This window comes from Podarcis bocagei (assembly GCF_964188305.1).
Source record: "Podarcis bocagei genome assembly, chromosome: 10".
Taxonomy (NCBI): domain Eukaryota; kingdom Metazoa; phylum Chordata; class Lepidosauria; order Squamata; family Lacertidae; genus Podarcis; species Podarcis bocagei.
The window spans coordinates 8,773,944-8,799,005 of NC_138135.1; the positions used below are offsets into that span (position 1 = coordinate 8,773,944).

The 25,062-nt window shown below is 47.5% G+C and overlaps 1 protein-coding gene across 1 annotated transcript in view; it reads right to left on the reverse strand.

The window, feature by feature from the left end:
* Positions 1 to 25,062, reverse strand: part of LOC308596891 (uncharacterized protein) — a 233,865-nt gene that overhangs the window by 162,917 nt on the left and 45,886 nt on the right. The window contains exons 13-20 of the mRNA XM_081212195.1: positions 24,499 to 24,618; positions 22,133 to 22,291; positions 19,631 to 19,759; positions 16,412 to 16,561; positions 10,749 to 10,943; positions 10,070 to 10,209; positions 6,535 to 6,658; positions 5,016 to 5,159 (exon numbers count right to left, since the gene is read on the reverse strand). Coding sequence (XP_081068321.1) covers positions 5,016 to 5,159; positions 6,535 to 6,658; positions 10,070 to 10,209; positions 10,749 to 10,943; positions 16,412 to 16,561; positions 19,631 to 19,759; positions 22,133 to 22,291; positions 24,499 to 24,618 — 1,161 coding nt within the window. The remainder of the gene's footprint in view (positions 1 to 5,015; positions 5,160 to 6,534; positions 6,659 to 10,069; positions 10,210 to 10,748; positions 10,944 to 16,411; positions 16,562 to 19,630; positions 19,760 to 22,132; positions 22,292 to 24,498; positions 24,619 to 25,062) is intronic.

Consider the following 25,062-nt stretch of genomic DNA (forward strand, 5'->3'; position numbering starts at 1 on the left):
CCCGCTTGTCATTCCTGGATCCTGCCCGGATTCAATTGCTGGAATAGCCAGGCCACCCTGGTAAAGGCCCACTAAGTGTGGGTCATTCGGGGAACAAGGGGAGCTCTACCTCTCTTTCAAATCAGAACCAGTGAAGGCGGTGAAGGTCCTGTGTGAGTGCCTGGAGGCGGTTGGAGGATGGATGGTGGCTAACAGATTGAGGTTGAATCCTGACAAGACAGAAGTACTGTTTTGGGGGGACAGGAGGCAGGCAGGTGTGGAGGACTCCCTGGTCCTGAATGGGATAACTGTGCCCCTGAAGGACCATGTCAGGGAACTGGCATCGGAGCTAGAGGCGGAGGGAAGGCTCCAGAGGGATGCCGGAGAGGGTTCCAGTAGGGAGAGAGGCAGCCCATCTGCTGGGGAAGGAAATCAGCGTAACACCAGTGGAGAAGGGGGGCAGATGGGGGGATCGGAGAGGAGGCTCCAAGACTCCTCGCCGGAGACCAGCGAAGAGAGTACAGGTACTCCGTTGCCCACACCCTCCCTGCGCAGAAGACTTCCGTGCAGGGGGAGTAGGAGTAGACTTGGCGTCAAACAACTTTTATGCTGGAAAATGTTCAAGAAACGCCCACTGACGGATTCTGCCAGCGACTGAGACAGTCACGATGCTGGAGGCTGTTCAGTCAGAAAGGGTTTAACCAGGTAACCTCGCCAGCAGTGGTGGCAACGTGTGCACAAGCAACCCCTAAATCCATTACAGACCAGGTGTGCAGCCTGGCAGTCATTTTGGACTCACAGCTGTCCATGGAGGCGCAGGTCAATTCTGTGTCCAGGGCAACTGTTTACCAGCTCCATCTGGTACACAGGATGAGACCTTATCTGCCCGCGGACTGTCTCGCCAGAGTGGTGCATGCTCTAGTTATCTCCCGCTTGGATTACGGCAATGCGCTCTACGTGGGGCTACCTTTGAAGGTGACCCGGAAACTACAACTAATCCAGAATGCGGCAGCTAGACTGGTGACCGCCGAGACTACATAACACCGGTCTTGAAAGACCTATAATGTCTCCCAGCACGTTTCCAAGCACAATTGAAAGTGTTGGTGCTGACCTTGAAAGCCCTAAATGGCCTTGGTCCAGTATACCTGAAGGAGCATCTCCACCCCCATTCTTCTACCAGGACACTGAGGTCCAGCCTTCTCAGTAGTGGCACCCACCCTGTGGAACGCCTTCCCACCAAATATCAAAGAGAAAAACAACTACCAGACTTTTAGAAGACATCTGAAGGCAGCCCTGTTTCGGGAAGCTTTTAATGTTTGATGCATTACTGTATTTTAATATTGTGTTGGAAGCCGCCCAGAGTGGCTGGGGAAACCCAGCCGGATGGGTGGGGTATAAATAAAAAATTATTATTATTATTATTATTAGGCTCTTTGCCAGGGGGCAAGGGTGAGCTAGAAGCTGGAAGAAAGAGGCAGACTGGGCAACTAAGAGACAGAGCCATGCCTGATTTCTACCAGAAGCCAAGGCTGCTGCTAAAGGAGAAACAGGACATTATTGAGGTGTCAACGCTGCGGACGGCTCCATCATAGGCTCCGGTGGTAAAAAGGTAAAAGTAAAGCACCCCTGACAGTTAAGTCCAGTCGTGAACGCCTCTGGGGTTGCAGCGCTCATCTCGCTTTACTGACCGAGGGAGCCAGTGTTTGTCCGCAGACAGTTTTTTCCGGGTCATGTGGCCAGCATGACTAAGCCGCTTCTGGCAAACCAGAGCAGTGCATGGAAATGCCATTTTCCTTCCCACCGGAGTGGTACCTATTTATCTACTTGCACTTTGAGGTGCTTTCAAACTGCTGGGTTGGAAGGAGCAGGGACCGAGCAACAGGAGCTCACCACATCGCGGGGATTCGAACTGCCGACCTTCCGATCGGCAAGCCCCAGAGGCTCAGTGGTTTAGACCACAGCGCCACCCACGTCCCAGGCTCAGGTGGTATATATGTGTAAATAAGCCCTATATCACAGAGACGCCACAGTCTTCGCTATGCCTCATTCGGAAGGAAACACAGTCTCTGGGTAGGCACCCCTGGAATGTCACACTGCTTGGAGATTGGGGTGACGTGTGACAATACTTATTGAATTGTAACTAAGGAATTTGTCTACCTTAAATGCACACATTACAAAACCTCCTTGAAGCAGCCATGGACAAGGCATAGGGAAGTTGTATTGAGAGTGGGATCACCAGAGACAGTAGCAGAGCAACCACTTTGCATGCTAAAAGTTCCAGATTCCACCCTGTGGTATCTCTGAGCAAAGCTATAATAGTTTAAAAACATTAAGCTTTCAAAATCCTTTTTAAAAAATTGTAGGTTTGATTTTTATACGATCTGAGGTGAAACCAGAGTATTTTTGCCGAAGAATGGATGCTTTTGAATTCTGGTGCTGGAGGAGACTCTTGAGATGGACTGCAAGAGGATCAAACCTATCCATTCTGAAGGAAATCAGTCCTGAATGTTCACTGGAAGGACAGATCCTGAAGCTGAGGCTCCAGCACTTTGTTTTTTTTTTAAAAAAAATTTTTATTGGGTTTTCACATTTTATATAAACACAAACAGCACACCAAAACAAACATAAAAAACAACGAACATGAATAATTCCCGAAAATCTTATTTTCTAACCCTAGTCCTTGACTTCCCCCCACCCCCTCCCCTGCATCCCTATTCCCAAATTTATGTCAGCAAGTTGGCATTTCTTCCGTCTTAATATTAGTCCTTTTATAAAAAACAGAAATAAATTTTCCCTAAGTTGGACCCCAATTCTCTTCCCTCGATTTCTCATTTTTTCTTACATAATTTTCTTATTACTAAACCCCCTGTTCTTGAGTGTTGTTTAAATTTAATACTTCCCTCCCTCCCATCCCCGCTTTGCGTCCTTTCCCAAGACATGTCCAAAATAACAGTTTTTAGCCTGGATTCCGCACATCCGAGGCTCTCAATTCTCTTTCAGTCCCTCTCCGCCGGTTTTGTTGGTAGTCCTTTTTGTCTATCATCGAGTCTCGAAAGATTTCCTTAACAATCAATCCAATCAGTCCATAGTCTCTTCCCATATTTAAAGGCAACTGCTGAGGAATTTCCACAAGGCCTAAGTCTTGCTGATAGTCAAAATCAAAGTCTATGTGGAGGCCCCAATTGTACTTCTTTATTTCGAGTTCCTGAATTCCATAAAGTCCCAGGGCCTCCACTTTCGTCTTCTGTATCTTTCGTAGGCTTAAAGTGGATTTAATCCAATAGTCTCCTTGCTTATGTTCTCCAGATGTCGGCTTCTGGTTAGTACTTTCCCAGATAACTTGTTCTCTTTCTTGTTTTGTCTTCTCCTCTTCTTTGTTTATTGTTTCAAATTCAGCTGTGGGTTCTTTCTCACTCAGAGCCTCATTACTTTCAGCAGAACTACTTGTTTCCAAATCCAAGGTCGTCAATTGTTTACTCATAGCTGTAGTCTGCTCCTGTAAGGTTCCCACCAGTGAGAACATCCTTTCGATTTCTCTCAGTATCTTTCCACCCACAGCCATTGTAATTCCACAGAATTCCCCCTAGAGGGAATCTGGTTACTGAGTAACCTTTTCTCCAACAATCCTCTGTCCTATTATTGTTTCTTTGTTTCCCAAAATTTTAGTTCAATTGTAACTCCTTTTAATCCGGAGAGGTCTTAAACAGCAATTTTTTTTCACTATTAATAGTCCATTTGACAGCTTTTGACAGCTGTCCAATTCTGCTCCTCTATACAGGCTCCAAAGCAGGTCGCTCCCGGGCCCGGGAGGGAGGGTTGTTTGCCACAAAACAAAGACTCTTCCAACACTCCACTCTCCTGCTCAAATTTACCTTTCTAAATCTTGGAAGTTACTGTCTTTTTAAAACTCACCCTTTACAGGGTAGGCACTCCAGCTTAGCTCTTATTTCGTTGCTCTGGATCGTCTGCAAGGGGGGGTGTGGGGACTTCCTTTTAGCACACCCCCCGGTCGTCTCAAATTCAGAAGGTAAAAATTTTAAAGTTCAGTTCCAAATTACTCACGGGTTCTTTTTTCAGTCCGAATTTCAAGGAAGGAAGTCAGCGCTCTCCAGTTATGGCTCGCGGCTTCGCTCAGCGGCGGTAGCGGTCGACTCTCAGTGCCACGCCGTCCCCTGTATCCCCTCCGTAGCCTTTAAAAAGGCTCATTGCGAATCAGGGGGGGCGCTTAAGGCACCCGCCGAGTCTTCAGTCCGCAGGCTTCCGCGCCTGCGGTTTTTAAGGGTCCCCGTGTCGCCGGCACGGCAAAGACCCATCCACCGCTGAGCCGATTCCCTCCGGAGCTCGGAGGGAATCCGCCATTTCCCGATCGCGCCAACCCGGAAGTCTCCCGAGGCTCCAGCACTTTGGCCACCTCATGAGAAGAGAAGACTCCCTGGGAAAGACCCTGATGTTGGGAAAGATGGAGGGCACAAGGAGAAGGGGACAATGGAGGACGAGATGGTGGGACAGTGTTCTCGAAGCTACCAGCATGAGTTTGACCAAACTGCGGGAGGCAGTAGAAGATAGGAGTGCCTGGCGTGCTCTGGTCCAGGGGGTCATGAAGAGTCGGACACAACTAAACGACTAAACAACAACAAATGGTTTGATTTTTCTCCTCTTTTTTTTTTTAATTGTAGATTAGTCTACACCAGTGTTTCCCAAACGTGGGTCTCCAGCTATTTTCGAACTACCACTCCCATCATCCCTAGCTAGGAGGCTCAGTGGTTGGGGATGATGGGAATTGTAGTCCCCAAACAGGAGACAGATGTTTGGGAAACCCTGGTCTACACTGACTGGCAATGGCTCTCCAGGGATTCAGGCACGGGACATTCCCAGCCTTACCTGAAGATGACGGGGATCAAATTTAGGACCTTCTACATGCCAAGCAGATGCTCAAGAGCTCCACGCACTGAGCTAAGGCACTTCATCTTCCAGCTGGGGAAGACTCCGCTTATGGGAAGCCCAGAGTCCAGATCGTCTCAGACCCACAGCTTTACCTATAAGGTGGGCCACTTTGGCTGGGGGCACAACATCGTCCTGAGATGGCCCATCCGTCAGCAGCACCAGGGTGCGGGACACAGAGGGCCTCATCCCCTTGAAGGCTTGGAATATCTCTTTCAAGACGTAGCCGATGGCCCTACCTGTGAGAAAGAACAGAAAACGGGGCAGAGAGTGCTACAGTGACATGGAAGCAAGCAAGAAGGGGTCTGAGGGAACTTGAGAGAGTGCAAGAACAGGTGCAGAGTCCTGAAGCCCTGTTTAATTTTCTAAGAGACCTGCTCTTTCTCTAGAAGTGTGCCAAATCCCCATTTCTTTTCCTGTTTGGAAGCAAGAGAAGGTTGTAGCTGTGACGTTCGTACGGAGCCCCCGGTCGTCTCACGGACTATTGACCCGTACACCACTAATCCGCTGCCACCAACCAGGTCCTCCCTGGTCAAATCACTTCAGTCTCAGTCAGCTTTTCAATTAATAAAGAAGAGTGTATTTTATTTCAGACACAAACAAAACTTTTACAGCATTCCAAACATTGTTGCTCTTTACTTTCTTAGTCTTATTTTCCTCTCTCTATCTCTTCTACCTCCCCACACTCAAGAACTGCCCACTGCCCTAACTGTCTCTCTATTACCAACTGCCTTTCCCAACCAGCCAACCCACGAAATCCAACCAATTACCCACCCACAACTCCCAACGAACTCCTCCCAGAACTAGTTTTATAGACCCACTGGCTCCACCCCCCTGGGTCCTGCCTGTGCAACCTATTTAACTATTTTCCCTCCAGCACTCTCTCATATATGCTAACGTCACAGTAGCCTCCCAGGGCTTGTTTTTAAAATGAAATAGAATGTCTAAACTTCGCACAGCATTTTGAAAGACGCTTTGCAGGCACCAACAACCAGCTGATTGGCAGTGCCTGCAAAGCCCCTTTTGGCTCAGCCACAGTTTTACCTGCCCCATATCAGATATGAGGGCAGTTATAGGGCAAGTGGGTGTGGCCAAAATGGATTGGTGGGACTGTTTAGGCCCGAGGTCCCCTGTTGGTGATATAACACTCAGGGGCAGAAGAGCAGGGAGAAAGGGCTACTTAACCCTTTCCCTTTTTTCTACTCAAAACTGATTTTCCCGAGGAGGAAGATACCAGCTCACTAAATATGTTCTCCTTCAAGGAGAAAAAACAGTTCAGAGAGGGCGATTTTGGTGGTGGTATTGGTGGTAGGAGAAGGGGTCAAGCAACTTCTACAATCAATTTTTGTTTTTCCTCTGGAAAATTTTTTGTTTTTTCTCTGGACCAGGGTTAGACATTAGAGATTGCCTAGAAAATTGAAATTTCAGGAGAGGTGGTGGTCATCAATTCAACCAGGTAACATTATTATTATTATTACCATTATTATTGTTGTTGTTGTTGTTGTTAATTTATTTTTTGTGCCACCCTTCATTCACAGATCTGAGGGCGGTTTACAACATAAACGTACAAAATAATTTTTTAACAAAGAAAACACTGGACGGTGCAATACTCACCGGTTTTCGTGTTTCCGCCAGCATAGCGGAGTCTCTTGAGAGCTTTCAAAACGCCGTTCCGGTCCCTATAACGGTTAAAGTGGAATTCCGTCCTGGGCTCCTCGCTGTACTGAGCTACAGCAATCTAGCACGAGAAGGCGAAAGAAGCATCTGAGTTTAGCCAGAAACAAAGGAGCAGAAGGAAAAACCATTCTGATTGCAAGCATTCTCATTTCGCCAGCAAAGCCAGCCAAGGTCAGCCAAGCAGCGGTTCCTAAAATTGACCGTACAATTGCTGACCCCAGCAACTAACAGAGCACCCCCCCAAAAAAAAAAACAAACAAAACCCAAGCAGACAGTGGAAGGGCAGGAGGGCAGGGCAGGATCCACAGCCCCATTCCTCTTTATATATATATATATGCATATTATTTTTATTTTTCCTTAAACACTTTTTCAAACAACACATTAATCAACATATAAACTTTTTTGCTCTGCCGAGCTTATGACTTCCCTCCTTCCCTTCAACCGGTATCCCATATCAAATCCAATCGCGCACTATAACTCTTTACAATATCTCTACATTGTAGGATTTACTTCAGTCCTGCTAGTGTCTTCAAATTTTTTACAGTTATCATTTAAATATACAATAAATTTACTCCAGTCTCTCTGGAATTTCGTCCTGGTCTCGGATCCTGCAAGTCAGTTTGGCCAACTCCCAAATTTCTTGTAATTTCCATTTTTGGGCCCACAAAATCCTCGCTGCAACTGTGGCGTACATGGATAGGCTTTGATCTATCTTCATAATCTCATTTCCCATCAAGCCTAGCAAAAAAGCTTCTGGTTTTTTGGGAAATGAATATCTAAGCATCTTCTTTACTTCATTGTAGATCGATTCCCAAAATGTTTTTACTTTATCACAAGTCCACCACTAATAATAATAATAATAATAATAATAATAATAATAATAATAATAATTTATTATTTGTACCCCGCCCATCTGGCTGGGTTTCCCCAGCCACTATGGGCAGCTTCCACAAAGACCCAAAATACACTAAGATGTCACACATTAAAAACTTCCCTGAACAGGGCTGCCTTGAGATGTCTTCTGAATGTCAGGTAGTTGTTTATCTCTTTGATGGGAGGGCGTTCCACAGGGTGGGTGCCACTACCGAGAAGGCCCTCTGCCTGGTTCCCTGTAGCTTTGCTTCTCGCAATGAGGGAACCGCCAGAAGGCCCTCGGAGCTGGACCTCAGCGTCGGGGCAGAACGATGAGGGTGGAGACCCTCCTTCTGGTATACTGGACCGAGGCCGTTTAGGGCTTTAAAGGTCAACACCAACACTTTGAATTGTGTTCTGAAACGTACTGGGAGCCAATGCAGGTCTTTCAAGACCGGTGTTATGTGGTCTTGGCAGCTGCCCCCAGTCACCAGTCTAGCTGCCGCATTCTGGATTAGTTGTAGTTTCCGGGTCACCTTCAAAGGTAGCCCCACGTAGAGCGCATTGCAGTAGTTCAAGCGGGAGATAACCAGAGCATGCACCACTCTGGCGAGGCAGTCCGCAGGCAGGGAGGGTCTCATTCTGCGTACCAGATGGAGCTGGTAGACAGCTGCCCTGCACCTCCATGGACAGCTGTGAGTCCAGAATGACTCCCAGGCTGTGCACCTGGTCCTTCAGGGGCACAATTACCCCATTCAGGACCAGGGAGTCCTTCACACCTGCCCGCCTCCTGTCCCCCAAAAACAGAACTTCTGTCTTGTCAGGATTCAACCTCAATCCATTAGCCACCATCCATCCTCCAACCACCATCTACACCCTCCATCTACACCCTTACATTTCCAACATGTTTTGTCCCTCATCCCACAGCCCCATTCCTCATGGCAACTGGGAAGAGGAGCAGGCGAAAGCCTGCTTGGGTCTATGGTAGCCTGCAGCTGGTGGAGCGACTGAGTCCAGGTGAAGGGGGCTAAATAGAGCCATTTCCTGCCTTCACCCGGAACACCCACATTCCAGAGCTTTGCATGGGCTGCCACTACCAGGAAGCCCACTTATAGTCCTTCTGCACCCTGTATTTTCGGCAGGACCTCCGTGCGGAAAGAGTGATGCTTGTGTGACTTCACAGATGGAGGCCAGCGGAGATCTCTTGGGCTCAACAGAGGGAGGTGTCAGTGTTAGAATTCCTGCTCCATGATTGCAGTCATGGGATTGTTGTCTTTCACATGACAGTATGTGTTTCGACTCCACAGAGTGGGAAGTAACGGAGACAGGATGTTTGTGTTACTGTGTTCTGTGAAGTGGGACTATTGTCCTTTGTTCTTTCTCTCTTTGCTGTCTGATGCTAGAGAGAGAGGAAGCCATGTTGCAGTGCTCCATATATGTGTATATGTAAATAAAGTAGATTAGCCAAAATGCTGAGTTGCTAAGGTCTGTTACGCAACTGCGCAAACTCTGAGAATCCCTAAGTGTGCTGGAGTCGGTTAGCATCGGTCGCTGTGATGTTTGGGCTGAAGAAAGCTTATGAAGCTCCCGAACGATCCACCAGGAGGGAGAGAACATGCCCGTCGGGAATGTGTCTCTGCCAGGGTCCTACTCGAGTGTAGGCTGAACTCCTGACAGTCAGCCCCCTCCAACCCAACCAACCCGTAGAACCCACAGATCTTTCCATCCCTAGTCGCAGAAAAAGGAGACGATGGGCAGGGGCGTTCCGGGGGGTGCGGCTCACTCTGGGTACCATTCCGGGGGGGGGGGAGGTTGACAAAATGCCAACCCCCGATTGGCGGCACCCCCCAAGGTGCGCACCACGCACCGTGCACCCCCCGGGGCGTGCACCAAACCACTCCGGGTACTGGAGCAGGTTGCTTCGCCTCTGATGATAGGGAGCCCCCGCCGTGTAAGTGGCCAGAGGCATCATATCACATCAATTCTGAACTTCAGGAGCACAGGGTGCTGCTGCGCTCATGCAGAGATTGCAGATTTCCAGACGGGCATGTGGTCAGCTGCAGGATGGTGGACTGATGGGTCACTGGCCTGATTCAGCAGGCTTGTTGTATGTAGGTCCACAAATAACAACACTTTGGAGGTCCCGAGCCTCAAGGAGGTTAGATTGGTTTCAACTAGGGCCAGGGCCTTTTCAGTACTGGCCCCAACTTCTTGGAACGCTCTGTCCCAAGAGACCAGGACCATGCGGGACTTGACATCTTTCCGCAGGGCCTGCAAGACAGAGCTGCTCAGCCTAGCCTTTGGTTTGGACTCAGTCTGACCCTTATGTTTCCCTCCCCTTATGGTCTTGATTTATCAGCCATTTAAAAATGAGGCTGCATTTTAAATTGCATTTTAACCTGTATTTTAAATTGGTTCACCCCCCTTTTCCCCCTATTATGTTTTTACTGTGATTTTATTGGTGTTAGCCGCACTGAGCCCGGCTCTGGCCAGGGAGGGCGGGGTATAAATAAATGTTGTTGTTGTTGTTGTTGTTGTTGTTGTTGTTGTTGTTGTTGTTATTATTATTATTATTATTATTAGTGACTTGTGCAAACATCTGCATCACAGAAGCTTTTACCTGTGTACCTTCAGGCCCAATTCTGGGGAAATAAGAGACGATGCGGAAGAGGAAGTCCTTTATTTTGGCAAAGTTACTTTGGCCGATGCTCGACGATTCATCCACCAGAAAGGCAATGTCTGCTTTGGATTTGCTGCAGACTGGGAGTGAGAAAGGAAGACAGTGGTCTCTGTCAGTCACAGACCATGTCCCTATGCCCCCCTCCCTGCCCCATTTTTTTAAATGTAGTAACCATGCTCTGGAGACGATTGGTGAAATGGGTTAGTAACCTCATGGTTCCTAGCCAATCTGAGCTATGCACATAAGTTTCTACTGTGAACAGAAACAATGAGTTTCTCAGTGGCCAGAGCTTATACACCTGATCAAAGCATGGCCAGGCCCTTTCACACTGGGATCACTATGGATGCCTGGACGCACCCTTTAGGAAAATAGCAGGGCATTTTTTGTGGTGGCCCCATCATTATGAATGGCCTTCCTAGAGCTCAAATCCACAATCCTTCATGAAATGCTTCCAGGTATTTATTCTACAACCATTCAAGGTCTCACTGCTGTGAGTTTTGACCGATTCTCAAGTTCGTTTATTTTATTATCTTCATAAGCCTCCTAAGGTGGACTTGAAGATGGGCCATACATTCATTGTAAATATAAATTAAGAAGCAGTTGAGAGTCTCAAGCTCACCTGGGCCAGGGGTGGTAGCTGGCGGTGCTGTTGCCTTAGGCATCCTGGCTGCGTGTGCAGAGGTGGTTCTTGGCCTGAGAGAGGTGGCTGCTGGAGGAGTGGATTGTCTTGAACTCAATGGCAGGAATCTAGTTGTAATAGGTTTTGCAGATGGAACCATTGGAAGGGGAACAGAGAGGTTCCCACGAGACCCTGCTGCAGACAAACAATGCAAAAAGGAAATGTCAGCAGTAGCATTCTGGAATGAACTACTTCTGGGCGCAAGGAAGGGATCATATTTTGGAATGCTCCACTAGGTGGCGCTGTGGGTTAAACCGATCAGAAGGTCAGCGGTTCGAATCCCCGCAACGGGGTGAGCTCCCGTTGCTTGGTCCCTACTCCTGCCAACCTAGCATTTCGAAAACATGTCAAAGTGCAAGTAGATAAATAGGTACCGCTCCGGCGGGAAGGTAAACAGCATTTCCGTGGGCTGCTCTGGTTCGCCAGAAGTGGCTTAGTCATGCTGGCCACATGACCCGGAAGCTGCACGCCGGCTCCCTCGGCCAATAAAGCGAGGTGAGCGCCGCAACCCCAGAGTCGGCCACGACTGGACCTAATGATCAGGGGTCCCTTTACCTTTTTACCGAGTAAAAAGTGAGAGGGGGCTCTTTCTGCTTGCTTCCCCCTCTGGTCCTGATCCCATGAAGAGGAACTGAAACTCCACAAGTCCCAGAGAGATGGGTGTTCATGTCAGAATCCCTGCTCCATGATTGCAGTCATGGGATTGTTGTCTTTCACATGACAGTATGTGTTTCAACTCCACAGAGTGGGAAGTAACGGAGACAGGATGTTTGTGTTACTGTGTTCCGTGAAGTGGGACTATTGTCCTTTGTTCTTTCTCTCTTTGCTGTCTGATGCTAGAGCAAGAGGGAGCCATGTTGCAGTGCTCCATATATGTGTATATGTAAATAAAGTAGATTAGCCAAAATGCTGAGTTGCTGCCCCCCAACCCACAAAGGAACCCACAAACGGGCTCCGAAGTGAAGAGGGGGAAGTGGCGTGGTGCTGTGAGTTAATTGCTTTTTCTGTGGAGCGAAGCCGCATAGCCGTTGCCGGAGAGCGCTGCCTTTTTCCTGGGACAATTTGGCATCTAAAATAACCAACCGTGAGTACTGGAACATTAAATATTTGGACCTCAAATAAGAACTGGTGAAATAAAAAGGAATTTGGACTTTAAAATTAACCCTAATTTGGTACTGAAACGGGAAGGTTTAAACAGGAAGTCACCCTTCCGTTTCCTTGTAGTCAGAACAAAGCAAAGACAACGCAAACTAGAGCCTTAAAAATCACTTTTAAAGGATTGACTTTCATCATTTAAAATCGCTGAACCCCCCTTCGGTAGCAGGAGAAGAAGGGGGACTTTTTCCTGAGCTGTTTAAACCTGCAGAAGTGAAACTAAAGCAAAGTAATTTTCCACCGTCCTGACCCTGGAGCGGGGTGTCAGAATTGATGTTTGAAGCTCATTGACCAGAAACAAATGTCTTTGACAGATAGTTAAAAGAAGAGAAACATTGTGACTCCATTGTTTCCTTTCGTCTTTTAAAAGAACAAATATGGACAAAATATCTTAAAAAAGAAACTTTGCTGCTATTGTTTTTAAGAAAAAGAACAACCAGAAGTTTTTCCCCTTAGAGGGGAACTGTGAAATTGTAACTAAATCCTGGGAACTTGCAGCTGTTACTGATTACAACTGTGGGAAAGGATTTGTGACCTTGTAGGACAATGCCTTCAGAAGCACTGTTGGGTGCTTTCTGTAAAATAAATGCCCTATTGGATCAGTTAAGTCAGAAGACGGATTTTATGACTAATGCGGCCAGAACCTTTGAACAGGTAGTGGGAAACTATATGGAGCCCACTCAGGAACCAAAACAGGAGCGTGCCATGACAGAACAGCTGAAAGAAGAGGACCTTGCTGAATCTTGGGCGCCAGGGATGGAGGGACTTTTGGCCCAGCAGGAAAATGGACATGGAAGAGATTTGAAGGCCTTGGATATAAGATCACCAGGTTAATGTGCCAGACTAATGGGTTAAAAAAAAGGACTGACAATCCCGGGACCGGGGAGAGGGGACGCTGGAAGAAGATTGGATTGTTTTTTTTCTTTTTTTTTCTTTTTATTATCAGAAATGTTTTATGAACGTTGGAAAAATGTTGAAATGAAATTACTTGGCTCTTGTAAAAATGTTTAAAGAATCAGGTAAAAAGGTTATGGTTATGAGAAGCTGGTAAAAATAAGACTTAAGTCTTAAGTTTTAAGGTTTTTTATAAGATAAGATGAAAATAGAGTAAGGTAACGTAAGGACAGAATACTATGAATTATGGAAAGGATTTGCTGTGACAATTATTAATCAAGATACAAGAGATGGGAGGAGGAGGAGGTCATGGAAAGAAGGTAATGAAATTCGAGAATTTGAAAATGATGGTTTTATTTTTTTCTTTTTATTTTTCTGTTTTTGTCTTTTTTCTTTGTAACTTTGTCTTTTTATTTCTTTGTAATTTTTTTTAAAAATCTTTTTTCAATAAATATCATTTTTTAAAAAATGCTGAGTTGCTGAGGTCTGTCAATCACATGCTGCGCAAATTCTGCAGATCCCTAAGTGTGCCGGTGCCTGTTGGCATCGGTTGCTGTGATGTTTGGGCTGAAGAAAGCTTATGAAGCTCCCAAACAATCAACCAGGAGGGAGAGAACATGCCAGTCAGGAATATGTCTCTGCCAGGGTCCTACTCGAGTGTAGGCTGAACTCTTGACAGTTCACTGCCTTGAGGTTCAGAGAACGATGTCCTTGGAAAGAAACTGTCCAACATACAAACAAGCCACTTTCATGCCATCTTCAAATAATTCAAAGAACAAGCTTGTTTTTCTCCTGCTCTGGAGGGTACAACTCGTACCAAGGGCTTCAAGTTTTACAAGAAAGGACATTCCGACTAGAAGTACGGGAAAACATTCTGACAGCAAGAGCTGCTCAACAGTGGAACGGTCTCCCTTGCGAGATTGTGGGCTCTCCTTCCTTGGAGGTTTCTAAGCAGAGGTTGGACGGCCATCTGTCAGGGATGCTTTAGCTGAGATCCCTGCATTACAGGGGGTTGGGCTAGATAACCCTCGGGGTCCCTTCCAACTCTACAATTTCTATGATTCTATGCCCTTTAGTTTAGGTCCACCCATAGTTCAGTCGTGGGGCACCTGCTTTGCAACCAGAAGGCCCCACATCCAGTTCTTGCTTGTGGGTTTCCCACGGCCATCTGTTTGGCCACTGTGAGAACAGGTTACTGGACTATACGGGCCATTGGCCTCATCCAGTAGGCCTCTTCATATGCTCTTATGTACAGTCTCTGTCATCTCCAGCCGAAGGGTTGAAAGGCTGGGAGGCCGTGACTTGCCCATCACCCCTAGCTAGAAAAATGTAACCTGCATCACTGATAGAAGTAATACGACTCATGCAACACGTTGGCGACTAATATGCACACGATAATTACCAAAATGATTATACATTATTTATCAATCTTCTGAGAATAATAATAATAATAATAATAATAATAATTATTATTATTATTATTATTATTTATTTGTACCCTGCCCATCTGGCTGGGTTTCCCCAGCCACTCTGGGCGGCTTCCACAGAAACCAAAAAACACTAAAATATCATACATTAAAAACTTCCCTGAACAGGGCTGCCTTAAGATGTCTTCTGAATGTCAGGTAGTTGTTTATCATTTTGACATCTGATGGGACGGCGTTCCACAGGGCGGGCGCCACTACCGAAAAGGCCTTCTGCCTGGTTCCCTGTAGCTTTGCTTCTTGCAATGAGGGAACCGCCAGAAGGCCCTCGGCGCTGAACCTCAGCGTCCGGGCAGAACGATGGGGGTGGAGACGCTCCTTCAGGTATACTGGGCCGAAGCCGTTTAGGGCTTTAAAGGTCAACACCAGCACTTTGAATTGTGCTCGGAAACGTACTGGGAGCCAATGTAGGTCTTTCAAGACCGGTGTTATGTGGTCTCGACGTTCGCTCCCAGTCACCAGTCTAGCTGCCGCATTCTGGATTAGCTGTACTTTCCGAGTCACCTTCAAAGGTAGCCCCACACAGAGCGCATTGCAGTAGTCCAAGCGGGAGATAACCAGAGCAGAAAAATACAAAACCTCATGCAAAGCCACAGAGACTTGTGAACTACCCAACCTGTGATGGCCTGGGATTCAGAGGCTGAACCTGAGGAATCCCAGCCTGCACAGGAGTCCCCGCCTCCAGAACCAGCTGAGCCGAGGCTGGGGCCTGAGCCTGAAGGGTCCTCACCTGTGCTGGATCCTCAGGTGCAGGCACCAGCTGAGTCTGCTCTGGCTCCTGAGGTGATGGAGGACCCATTGCCTGCAGGTGCTCCACTCTCAGCCCCGACAGAGGAAGCTGAGGTTGCCTCTGGGTCCGGTAACCCTCCAGCCTCTCCTGAGCTGCAGAGGCTCAGGGCAGAGAGGCGGAGGGAACTAAGTTCTCGCAGGAGGAGTGCTCGCTTCCAGGCCAGGAGAGGCGAGTCACCAGAGGATCGGGGCCGCCCTATGCCTCGGGGCAGATAAAAGCCGACCAGCCCCAGTCCCAAGTTGCGGGAGCAACATTGTTGGTAGCCTGTTCCTGCCGGCACCCTGTCCTGCTTTTCTGCCAGAGTTCCTGACCTCTCCCGACTCCCTGCCTTGGACCCTGCTTCAGCTTTGACGGACAGCCTCCATACTGCACCCTCGACCTCGGACTGGACTCAGACCTCGCTGCACGGTTAACCCTCAGGACCAGCACACAACCTAAGATGGAGTTATAATGTCTGGTTTCAATGGATTTTTCAAGTGCTTAACTGAGTCTTTTGTTTTCTTTATCTTTTTAGGTAAGTTCATGAAGGTACCAACAAAGGGTAAGTTTGGTGTTTTTCACAATACCGAGAGATGCTAGTAAAGTTGTAGATGGATGTTAATGAAGTTGTGGACAAGGTGCTGCCATTTTGCACCTGTTTCGCCCTGGCGGTCCAAGTAATCAAAGACTGCTGTTCACCCCCAATGGGGCCCTTTTACTGGGGCTTGCAGGTAGCACACTCCCAAGGTAGTTTTCCGAGCTTCTTCAGTGGTCTAATCTCAAAGCCTTGATACGTATATTGATATTCAATTTCATAGGGAGTACTATTTCTTGGCTTAAGCTTAAGAGACTGATTTGCAGTCTACAACTTCATGAACTTACCAAAAAAGAGAAAGAAAACAAGAGACTGAATTAAGCACCTGAAAAATCCACAGAAACCAGACATTATAAGTTCATCTTAGGTTGGGTAGTTCGCAAGTCTCTGTGGCTTTGCATAAGGTTTTGTATTTTTCTCAGAAGATTGATAAAGAATGTATAATCATCACCCCTGGCTAGCAGGACCAGTGGTCAGGGATGATGGGCATTGTAGTCCCAAAACAGCTGGAGACCCATGTTTACGAAACCCTGCTATAGAGAGACACAAGGCGATTTATAGTAAGCTCGGCTCTTGCACAATTTGCTGTGTGGCAGCTAGCCAAGAATGCAAGACTAGCCCATGACTTAATGTTTACTACCTTAGCCACGGCAAAATAATTCACTGCCCCAGCTCAGCAATGTTCCCTTGCGAATTCTGCAGTTACCGGTGCCTTGAGTAAGGGTCACGACTCTTCCATCAGAGGCTCCAAACACAGCACAAATCCCAATGGTGTACTGGGTATCAGGCAGCAAATTTTCCAAGCGGTAAGCAAGAACTCCGCTGTCTAGGAGATGGCTCTGAGCAGTGTCTTTCTCTGAAACAGAAATACCAACAGCCAAGTTTGCTTTCCTCCTTGCAAAACAGCCGGTTGCTGTTGTTATAATTCATCAGTATCCATGGCCCTTTCCCAGAGCTTACAATCTGAGGCTCTAACTACATGTGAGACCCTATCTGCCCACAGACTGACTCGCCAGAGTGGTGCATGCTCTGGTTATCTCCCACTTGGACTACTGCAATGCTCTCTATGTGGGGCTACCTTTGAAGTGACCCGGAAACTACAGCTAATCCAAAAAGCGGTGGCTAGACTGGTGACTGGGAGCGGCCGCTGAGACCACATAACACCAGTCCTGAAAGACCTACATTAGCTCCCAGTATGTTTGCAAGCACAATTCAAAGTGTTGGTGCTGACCTTTAAAGCCCTAAACGGCCCCGGTCCAATATATCTGAAGGAGCGTCTCCACCCCCATCGTTCTACCCGGACACTGAGGTCCAGCGCCGAGGGCCTTCTGGTGGTTCCCTCGCTGCGAGAAGCCAAGTTACAGGGAACCAGGCAGAGGGCCTTCTTGGTAGTGGCGCCTGCCCTGTGGAACTCCCTCCCACCAGATGTCAAAGAGATACTAGTATCTGTTACATTTCCATGCATAGGAATAATAATATTGTCCTAATATATTTATGACTATTAATAACAACATATCTTCTGTAGAAACTAATTCCAAATGTCAGTATATTTATCCAAACAAAGTCTATAAGTTCATATGTTGCGAGGGTTAACATGTCATCAATCAATTGATTAAAGGGGATTGTATATTTCTACTTCCAATTCATCAGTACAGTTGTACAGTATATCGGAAGTCGAATGGAATCCGTTCCGGAAGTCTGTCCAACTTCCAAAACATTCGGAAGCCAAGGCACGGCTTCTGATTGGCTGCAGGAAGCTCTTGCAGCCAATCAGAAGCTGCATCGGACATTCAGGTTCCAATGAATGTTCGCAAACCGGAACACGCACTTCCAGGTTTGTGGCATTTGGGAGTGAAATAGTTCAACTCGCAAGGCATTTGGGATCCCAGGTACAACAGTACCAGTCTTTCAGAATGTGTGCTTAAACTCTGATAACGTCTCTTGCTTGTCTGCATGGAGGACCTAGAGGGGTGGGTGTGTCGGAACTTGCGTTCGACCGAGCTACTCCTCCAGTTGAGTCCTCCGATGGTAATTAACAACCTGAGCCTTTGATGAGGCCAGCGGCGTAGCGTGGGTTGTCAGCACCCGGGGCAAGGCAAGTAATTTGCACCCCCTAACCCGTGGATTTGCGCCCCCTAACCCTACAAATCTATGTCTATGAATGATGGTCCCTCTCTCTCTCTCTTTCTCATATTCCAATTGATTCCCATTTCCGCCGATCGATCCCCGAAGCTCTCACCCAGCGAAATTCGTGCGTAATTACGCTTCGCCATCCTTAATCCTGCCGCTTCCACCGGGAAATCATGACGGTGCGTTTCTCCTCTCCAAACATTCCCCGGCCCTTTGCCGGCCGGTGCAGCCCTTTTGGCTGCGAGCTCCCATCCTTCTCTGCCCGCTTCCGACCCCACCTCCCCGTCCAGCCTCCCTACCTCCTGAAAAAAGGCGCCGGCGCCGAGCAGGACACCCCCGCGGCCATCGGAGAGAGGTGGGGCCGAGGGAGGCAAGCCAATGGGCGAGGCGGGGGTAGGTGGCCACGGGGGCGGGCGCTGCCGCAGTCCTCGGGTGGGCAAGGTAGGAGCAGGCAGAGGCTGGCCGGCCGCTCTGACAATAGGGGCGGGCCGAGGGCACGACGGGGCTGGGCCCTCTGGACTCGCGCCCCCCCCCCGATGTTGCGCCCGGTGCAGCCGGCACCCCTGGCACCCCCCACGCTACGCCACTGGATGAGGCCCCAGGCACATTCCCATTACGCAGAGTATACAAGCAGCAGCGAAGGATGAGAAATATGAGCTACATTGCTAAGAGTTTTATTTCTAACTACGCAGACAGAAGAGAAATATGTGGGATGTAAAACACAAGAGCAGTCAATTACAACATTCCTAGAGTATACATGTGTAGACATGGGGAGGGATGTTTGTCCATCCATCAGGTAAACTTCCTGTTTCCCTCTGGGCTGGGACAGACTTCCTCCGCATGTGACTAGAGGTGGGTGTAGCCTCACCTGTGCAGGTAATAATAAAAGCACAGGGCAGGGGCATCCATCTCTCTCTTACCTCTCTTGCCTCTCTTGTCTCTTCTCTTCCTTCGAAGAAGCAACATCTACTAAGCTAAAGATGCCCTCTTGGCTCCCAGCCAAGAGAGGAGAAAGGGACAATCTTCTTATAAGATAGAATCCAAATGTATATTACTTCACTAAGTTTAAGTCTGCCTTCTGGGATCTGATGTGAACAGAATGTGAGTAAACTCTTTTTATACTTTTGTAAAGGACTGTGTCGTGTCTTCTATTTTAAGAGGGAATAAGGGGAAATTACCAGAGTGGTTATTATAGAGGCTTAAGCAAGCCTGAGCACATGCTGCCGTTGCAAACTTAAAATAAAGGGGAATGTTTTACTCTGCTGATATTTTGGGAACTTGTTAACACAAGTTGGATAAGGATATAATCAGTCAATATATCCTCTCCTGCATCCCTGAACATCCCCGCAAAATATACATCCTCTCTCTGTGAAAGCAGAGAGGCAACTGGTACAAAGAAACAGGAAACCAGTAATATCAACATCTGTCTCCTATCTCCCGTGAGACTTCCAACAGTCTGGAATCTCTGGAATGTTAACAGAGTCTTGTGACTCCAAGCACTGCCCAGTGGCACGAACGGAAACCTAACAGGGTGGGGGTGCAGAAAGTAGCCTACTGAACAAAGATAAATTTTACATTTGTTGCCCTCCCCACTTTAGCCTTTGGCTCCACCTACTGCTATCATGTGGCCCCCGAAAGGTCACCCAGAAAGGAATTTGGCCCTCAGACTGAAAAAGGTTTCCCACCCCTGAACTAAGTTATCTCATATGGTCACACTTCGCATGAAGCACCCTTAGGCTTTTTGTTACAGAGGGTATTTTATGTGGACAAATGCCAGGGACAGATGTCAACATACCTAGCTCGGTTCCAGATGGTTTCCAGACAATCTTATATTTGTTGGCTGCAGGGACAGCGCTCCAGGACAGGGAGATGGAGGAGCTTGTGAAAGAGGTTGCCTTGAAATGAGTCACGTAACCCAGAGGAGCTGCCAAGAAAAGGGGTATGTTAATAGGGTCCAGTGCCGGATTTACGTATAATCTAAACAAGCTACAGCTTAGGGCCCCACTCTCTTGGGGGCCCCCCAAAAATATAAAGGGTAAAAACCTGGATGTACATTTCCAAAATATAAAAAAACAGAATAAAACCTACATAAAGCAACAGTGTTTTGTGTAGTGTAGGCTCCAATGATATAAGTGGTGCTATGGGTTAAACCACAGAGCCTAGGGCTTGCCGATCAGAAGGTCGGCGGTTCGAATCCCCGCGACGGGGTGAGCTCCCGTTGCTCGGCCCCTGCTCCTGCCAACCTAGCAGTTCGAAAGCACGTCAACCTAGCAGTTCGAAAGCACGCTCCGGTGGGAAGGTAAACGGTGTTTCCGTGTGCTGCTCTGGTTCGCCAGAAGCAGCTTAGTCATGCTGGCCACATGAGCGGAAGCTGTACGCCGGCTCCCTTGGGCAGTAAAGCGAGATGAGCGCTGCAACCCCAGAGTCAGTCATGACTGGACCTAATGGTCAGGGGTCCCTTTACCTTTAGGCTCCTATGATATAAGTAATGGCCCCCGCCTGCTAGCCTACTCCCTAAAATATCACTGGTTTGCTCATATCTATATCTAGGGTGCCTACATTCTATATGGACAGATTGCATGGCAACATGTGCAAATGGCTTGAGATACCTATTAGGTCCATAAATTACCATATAGCATATATTCAACACCAAAAACAGTGACCATTTGTTGTTGACAAAGGACAGCTGGATATATAAAGGGCCCCATTACCTTCAGTAGCTTAGGGCCTCATCAAACCTAAAACCTACCCTGATAGGGTCTGTCATTTTAGGGGGTGAAACTCAAATTTTGCAAACTTCTTCAGCAAGAGGCCTTAAAAAATATGCTTCTGGGTGTGAGGAATTCAAACCTGCTATTATTTTTTGTGACTGGACAATGCTTACCTTCTGAAAATGCCAGGCAATGCTTAATAATAATCATCATCATCATAGTAATAATATAACTGCAAGTATCTGGCAATCGTTTTAAATGATTGCAATTTTACACACATCTTATATTCCAAGCAAAACAAAATCATATTAGCTGAAAAAAATATCTTTGGAATTCCCAAGCCATGTTGCAATTTTTTAGCATCCCACCTTTTTTTTGGAATTTAGAAGATGCAAAATGCAACACTCCCTTGTGTATTAACAGTGGCGTAGCGTGGGTTGTCAGCACCCGGGGCAAGGCAAGTAATTTGCGCCCCCTAACCCGTGGATTTGCGCCCCCTAACCCGTGGATTTGCGCACCCTAACCCTAACCCCCAGATGTTGCGCCCGGTGCGGCTGGCCCCCCCCTGCACACCCCACGCTACGCCACTGTGTATTAAACATTGGCCAGTGGAAGAAGGTTTCTTAAGAGGAACTCACAACCTGAATGAAAAGGGGAGGCAGGGGCAGCAAAATCTCAATCTCTCAAGAAGTCAGTTTGGAACGATATTGTATGCAGAAGTATTGTCTTTTTGGGGGACATGAGGCGGGTGGGTGTGGAGGACTGCCTGGTCCTGAATGGGGCAACTGTGCCCCTGAAGGACCAGGTGCGCAGCCTGGGAGTCATTCTGGACTCACAGCTGTCCATGGAGGCGAAGGTCAATTCTGTGTCCAGGGCAGCTGTTTATCAGCTCCATCTGGTACGCAGGATGAGACCCTCCCTGCCCGCAGACTGTCTCACCCGAGTGGTGCATGCTCTAGTTATCTCCCGCTTGGACTACTGCAATGCGCTCTACGTGGGGCTACCTTTGAAGGTGACCCGGAAACTACAACTAATCCAGAATGCAGCAGGCAGCCTGGTGACTGGGAGCGGCCGCCGAGACCATATAACACCGGTCCTGAAAGACCTACATTGGTTCCCAGTACATTTCCAAGCACAATTCAAAGTGTTGGTGCTGACCTTTAAAGCCCTAAAGGGCCTCGGCCCAGTAGACCTGAAGGAGTGTCTCCACCCCCATCATTCTGCCCAGACACTGAGGTCCAGCACCGAGGGCCTTCTGCCGGTTCCCTCCCTGCGAGAAGCCAAGTTACAGGAAACCAGGCAGAGGGCCTTCTCGGTAGTGGTGCCCGCCCTGTGGAACACCCTCCCACCAGATGTCAAAGAGAAAAACAACTACCAGACTTTTAGAAGACACCTGAAGGCAGCCCTGTTCAGGGAAGCTTTTAATGTTTGACTGACTATTGTATTTTAATATTATGTTGGAAGTCGCCAGAGTTGCTGGGGAAACCCAGCCAGATGGGCGGGGTATAAATATTATTATTATTATTATTATGCATGGTGGAAAGGAGGTCCAGTACTTTTTTTGTCTGTGATGCAAATATACTCACAGGTCTTCGCAGTAATGGTGATCCCTGGACCCTCTACCGAACCAAAAATGACATACAGCGAAATCACATATTCCGTGTTATCAGCCAAATTTTGCAGGCGGTAAGCTGTATTGGAACTGTTCAGAGCAAGCTGCCGGGGTCGGTCTCTTCCGAAGAACTCTTGGAACACACAGAAACAGGTAAAAGACGGAGAGCAGAATCCTCAGTGTGTGTGTTTTACGTAGTTTTCATTTATTTATAAAAGTTATTTCCATGCCACCAGCCCTCAAGGCGATGCGCAGCGTTGAAACATAAAACACCATTAAAAAAAATTAAAAATACAGATAATCATGTAGGCTGACTAATAAAAAAATGGAAAATAAAACAGCTCCGTAGACCTGTCAGCATTTTAAAAAGTCGCCCTAAGATGCCTGCAAGTCAAAAGCGAGGGTGCCACAGCGTGGGAAGGATTAAACGAAATTCTTTTAGTTCAGGCCACTCGGAATAGCTGAATAGCTCAGCCGGTACAACTGGAGACTCTTAATCTCATGGCTGTGGGTTTGAGCTCCACGTTAGGCAAAAGATTCCTTCATTTCAGGGGGTTGGACTAGATGACCCCCAGGGTCCCCTCCAATTCTACAATTCTATCGTTCTACGAAATAGTAGTCCTCTTCCAGATGATATCAGTGATCAGGCTGGGATATAGCGGCTCAGGAGGTCCTTAAGCTTATCCTGGACCCAAGTTGTGCAGGGCTTCTATGTCAAAACAAGAGCTTTCCGCCTGTCCCCTGCCAATATTTTAGCAGAGGTTCCACATGCTGTCAGCCATCGTCCCCTAGCAGCAGCCTAACCAGTGACAGATTTACGTACAGTGGTACCTCGGGTTAAGAACTTAATTCGTTCTGGAGGTCCATTCTTAACCTGAAACTGTTCTTAACCTGAAGCACCACTTTAGCTAATGGGGCCTCCCGCTGCCGCCACACGATTTCTGTTCTCATCCTGAAGCAAAGTTCTTAACCCGAAGTACTATTTCTGGGTTAGCGGAGTCTGTAACCTGAAGCGTCTGTAACCTGAGGTACCACTGTATAAGCTAAACAAGCTATAGCCTAGGGCCCCACTCTCTTGGGGGCCCCCCCAAAAAAATATAAAGGGGAAAAAACCTGGATGTACATTTCCAAAATATAAGATAAAAAACAAATAAAATAAAACCTACATACAGCAACATTGTTTTGTGTTGTGCAGGCTCCTATGGTGTAAGTCATGGGCCCCGCCTGCTAGCCTGCTCCCTAAAATATCACAGGTTTCCTCCTTTCTATATATAGGGTGCCCACATTCTGCTGTTTATAATTATTAGTAGTTTGCATCATATATTTACACCTATTATTATTTCATGTTATAGCAAGTTTCTAGAGACTAGATTATGAGTCTTTGTAAATTGTGTTTCTGAAGAAACTGTTTTATTGCCAAATGCCAATGTGTTTGCATTATTAAGTTCGTTATGAATAAAAAATCATTTTAAGTTAGAGCTTAGTAATTATTTCACTACTAATATACTTCTTATCTGTATTTCACTATTAATATACTTCTTAATTGTACAGTGGGTTCTGAACGTGATCCATGCGGGATGCACATTCGCAACCCGCAGCGGCACGCCTGTGCACGTGCGGGTTGCTATTCGGTGCTTCTGCGCATGCGCAAAGCGCGATTTAGCACTTCTGTGCATGTGCGACCCCCAATACCCGGAAGTAACCCATTCCGGTACTTCCAGGTTTTGGCGGGTCTGTAACCCGAAAAAACGCAACCTGAAGTGTCTGTAACCCGAGGTATGGCTGTATTTCAGTTCAACAAATACTTTGATAAAATACATATTTTGTTATGTGCAAATGGCTTTAGATACCTAGTGGGTCCCTAAATTCCCATATAGCATACCTCAGGTTACAGACACTTCAGGTTACATACGCTTCAGGTTATAGGCTCCACTAACCCAGAAATTTTACCTTGGGTTAAGAACTTTGCTTCAGGATGAGAACAGAAATCGTGCAGCGGTGGCACAGTGGCAGAAGGAGGCCCCATTAGCTAAAGTGGTGCTTCAGGTTAAGAACAGTTTCAGGTTAAGAACAGACCTCCAGAACGAATTAAATTCTTAACCCGAGGTACCACTGTATATTCCACACACAAAACAGCAACAATTTGTTGTTGACAAAGGACAGCTAGACATATAAAGGGCCCCATTACCTTCAGCAGCTTAGGCCCTCATCAAACCGAAATCCGGCCCTGAGTCTAACCACTGCATTCTTCACCAGCCGTACCCTCCAGACCAGCGCCAAGGGCAGCCCCACATACAGTGACCCACAGATCAGAGCACTTTGCTGTGACGGTTTTCTTACCTGGCGTTGGGCCCCACGTCACCCGGTACCCAGTCGCCCCGGGCACCGCGTTCCAGGAAACCAGCACAGAACTGATGGTGACCTCGGTTGCTTTCAAAATCTGCACAGCGCTGGATGACACTGCGATGAACATTGAAGAGGCAAGAGAAAGTGGAAAGATCAGGATGCAGTTCCAACATGTTGGGTCGAGGGGGTGCTCATTTTGGGGGGAAGGATGCAGGAACGTCCCGCTGCTTCTCCAAAACTGGGTCTATTATTTTGCAAATGAATGCTCACAAAGGAATATGGGCACTAGGAAAACACCCAGCGGGGCCACCTCCTTCTCCTCTCCCCTCGTACAGCCAAAGCAACCAGCCTCATTTTTTCTTGCAGGCATTGCTTGCAAGAGAGGCCTGTACATAGCTGTCAACCGTCCCTTATTTGGCGGGCAAGTCCCTTATCCCAGCGCTGTGTCCCGTTGCTGTCCCTTATTGATGATGTCCCTTAAATTTCCAAGGTTTCAAAGGAAGCAGCTCCTCTCCCTCCCTCCCTGCCGGCTAGGGAGGAGGGAGGCTCCAACTGTAT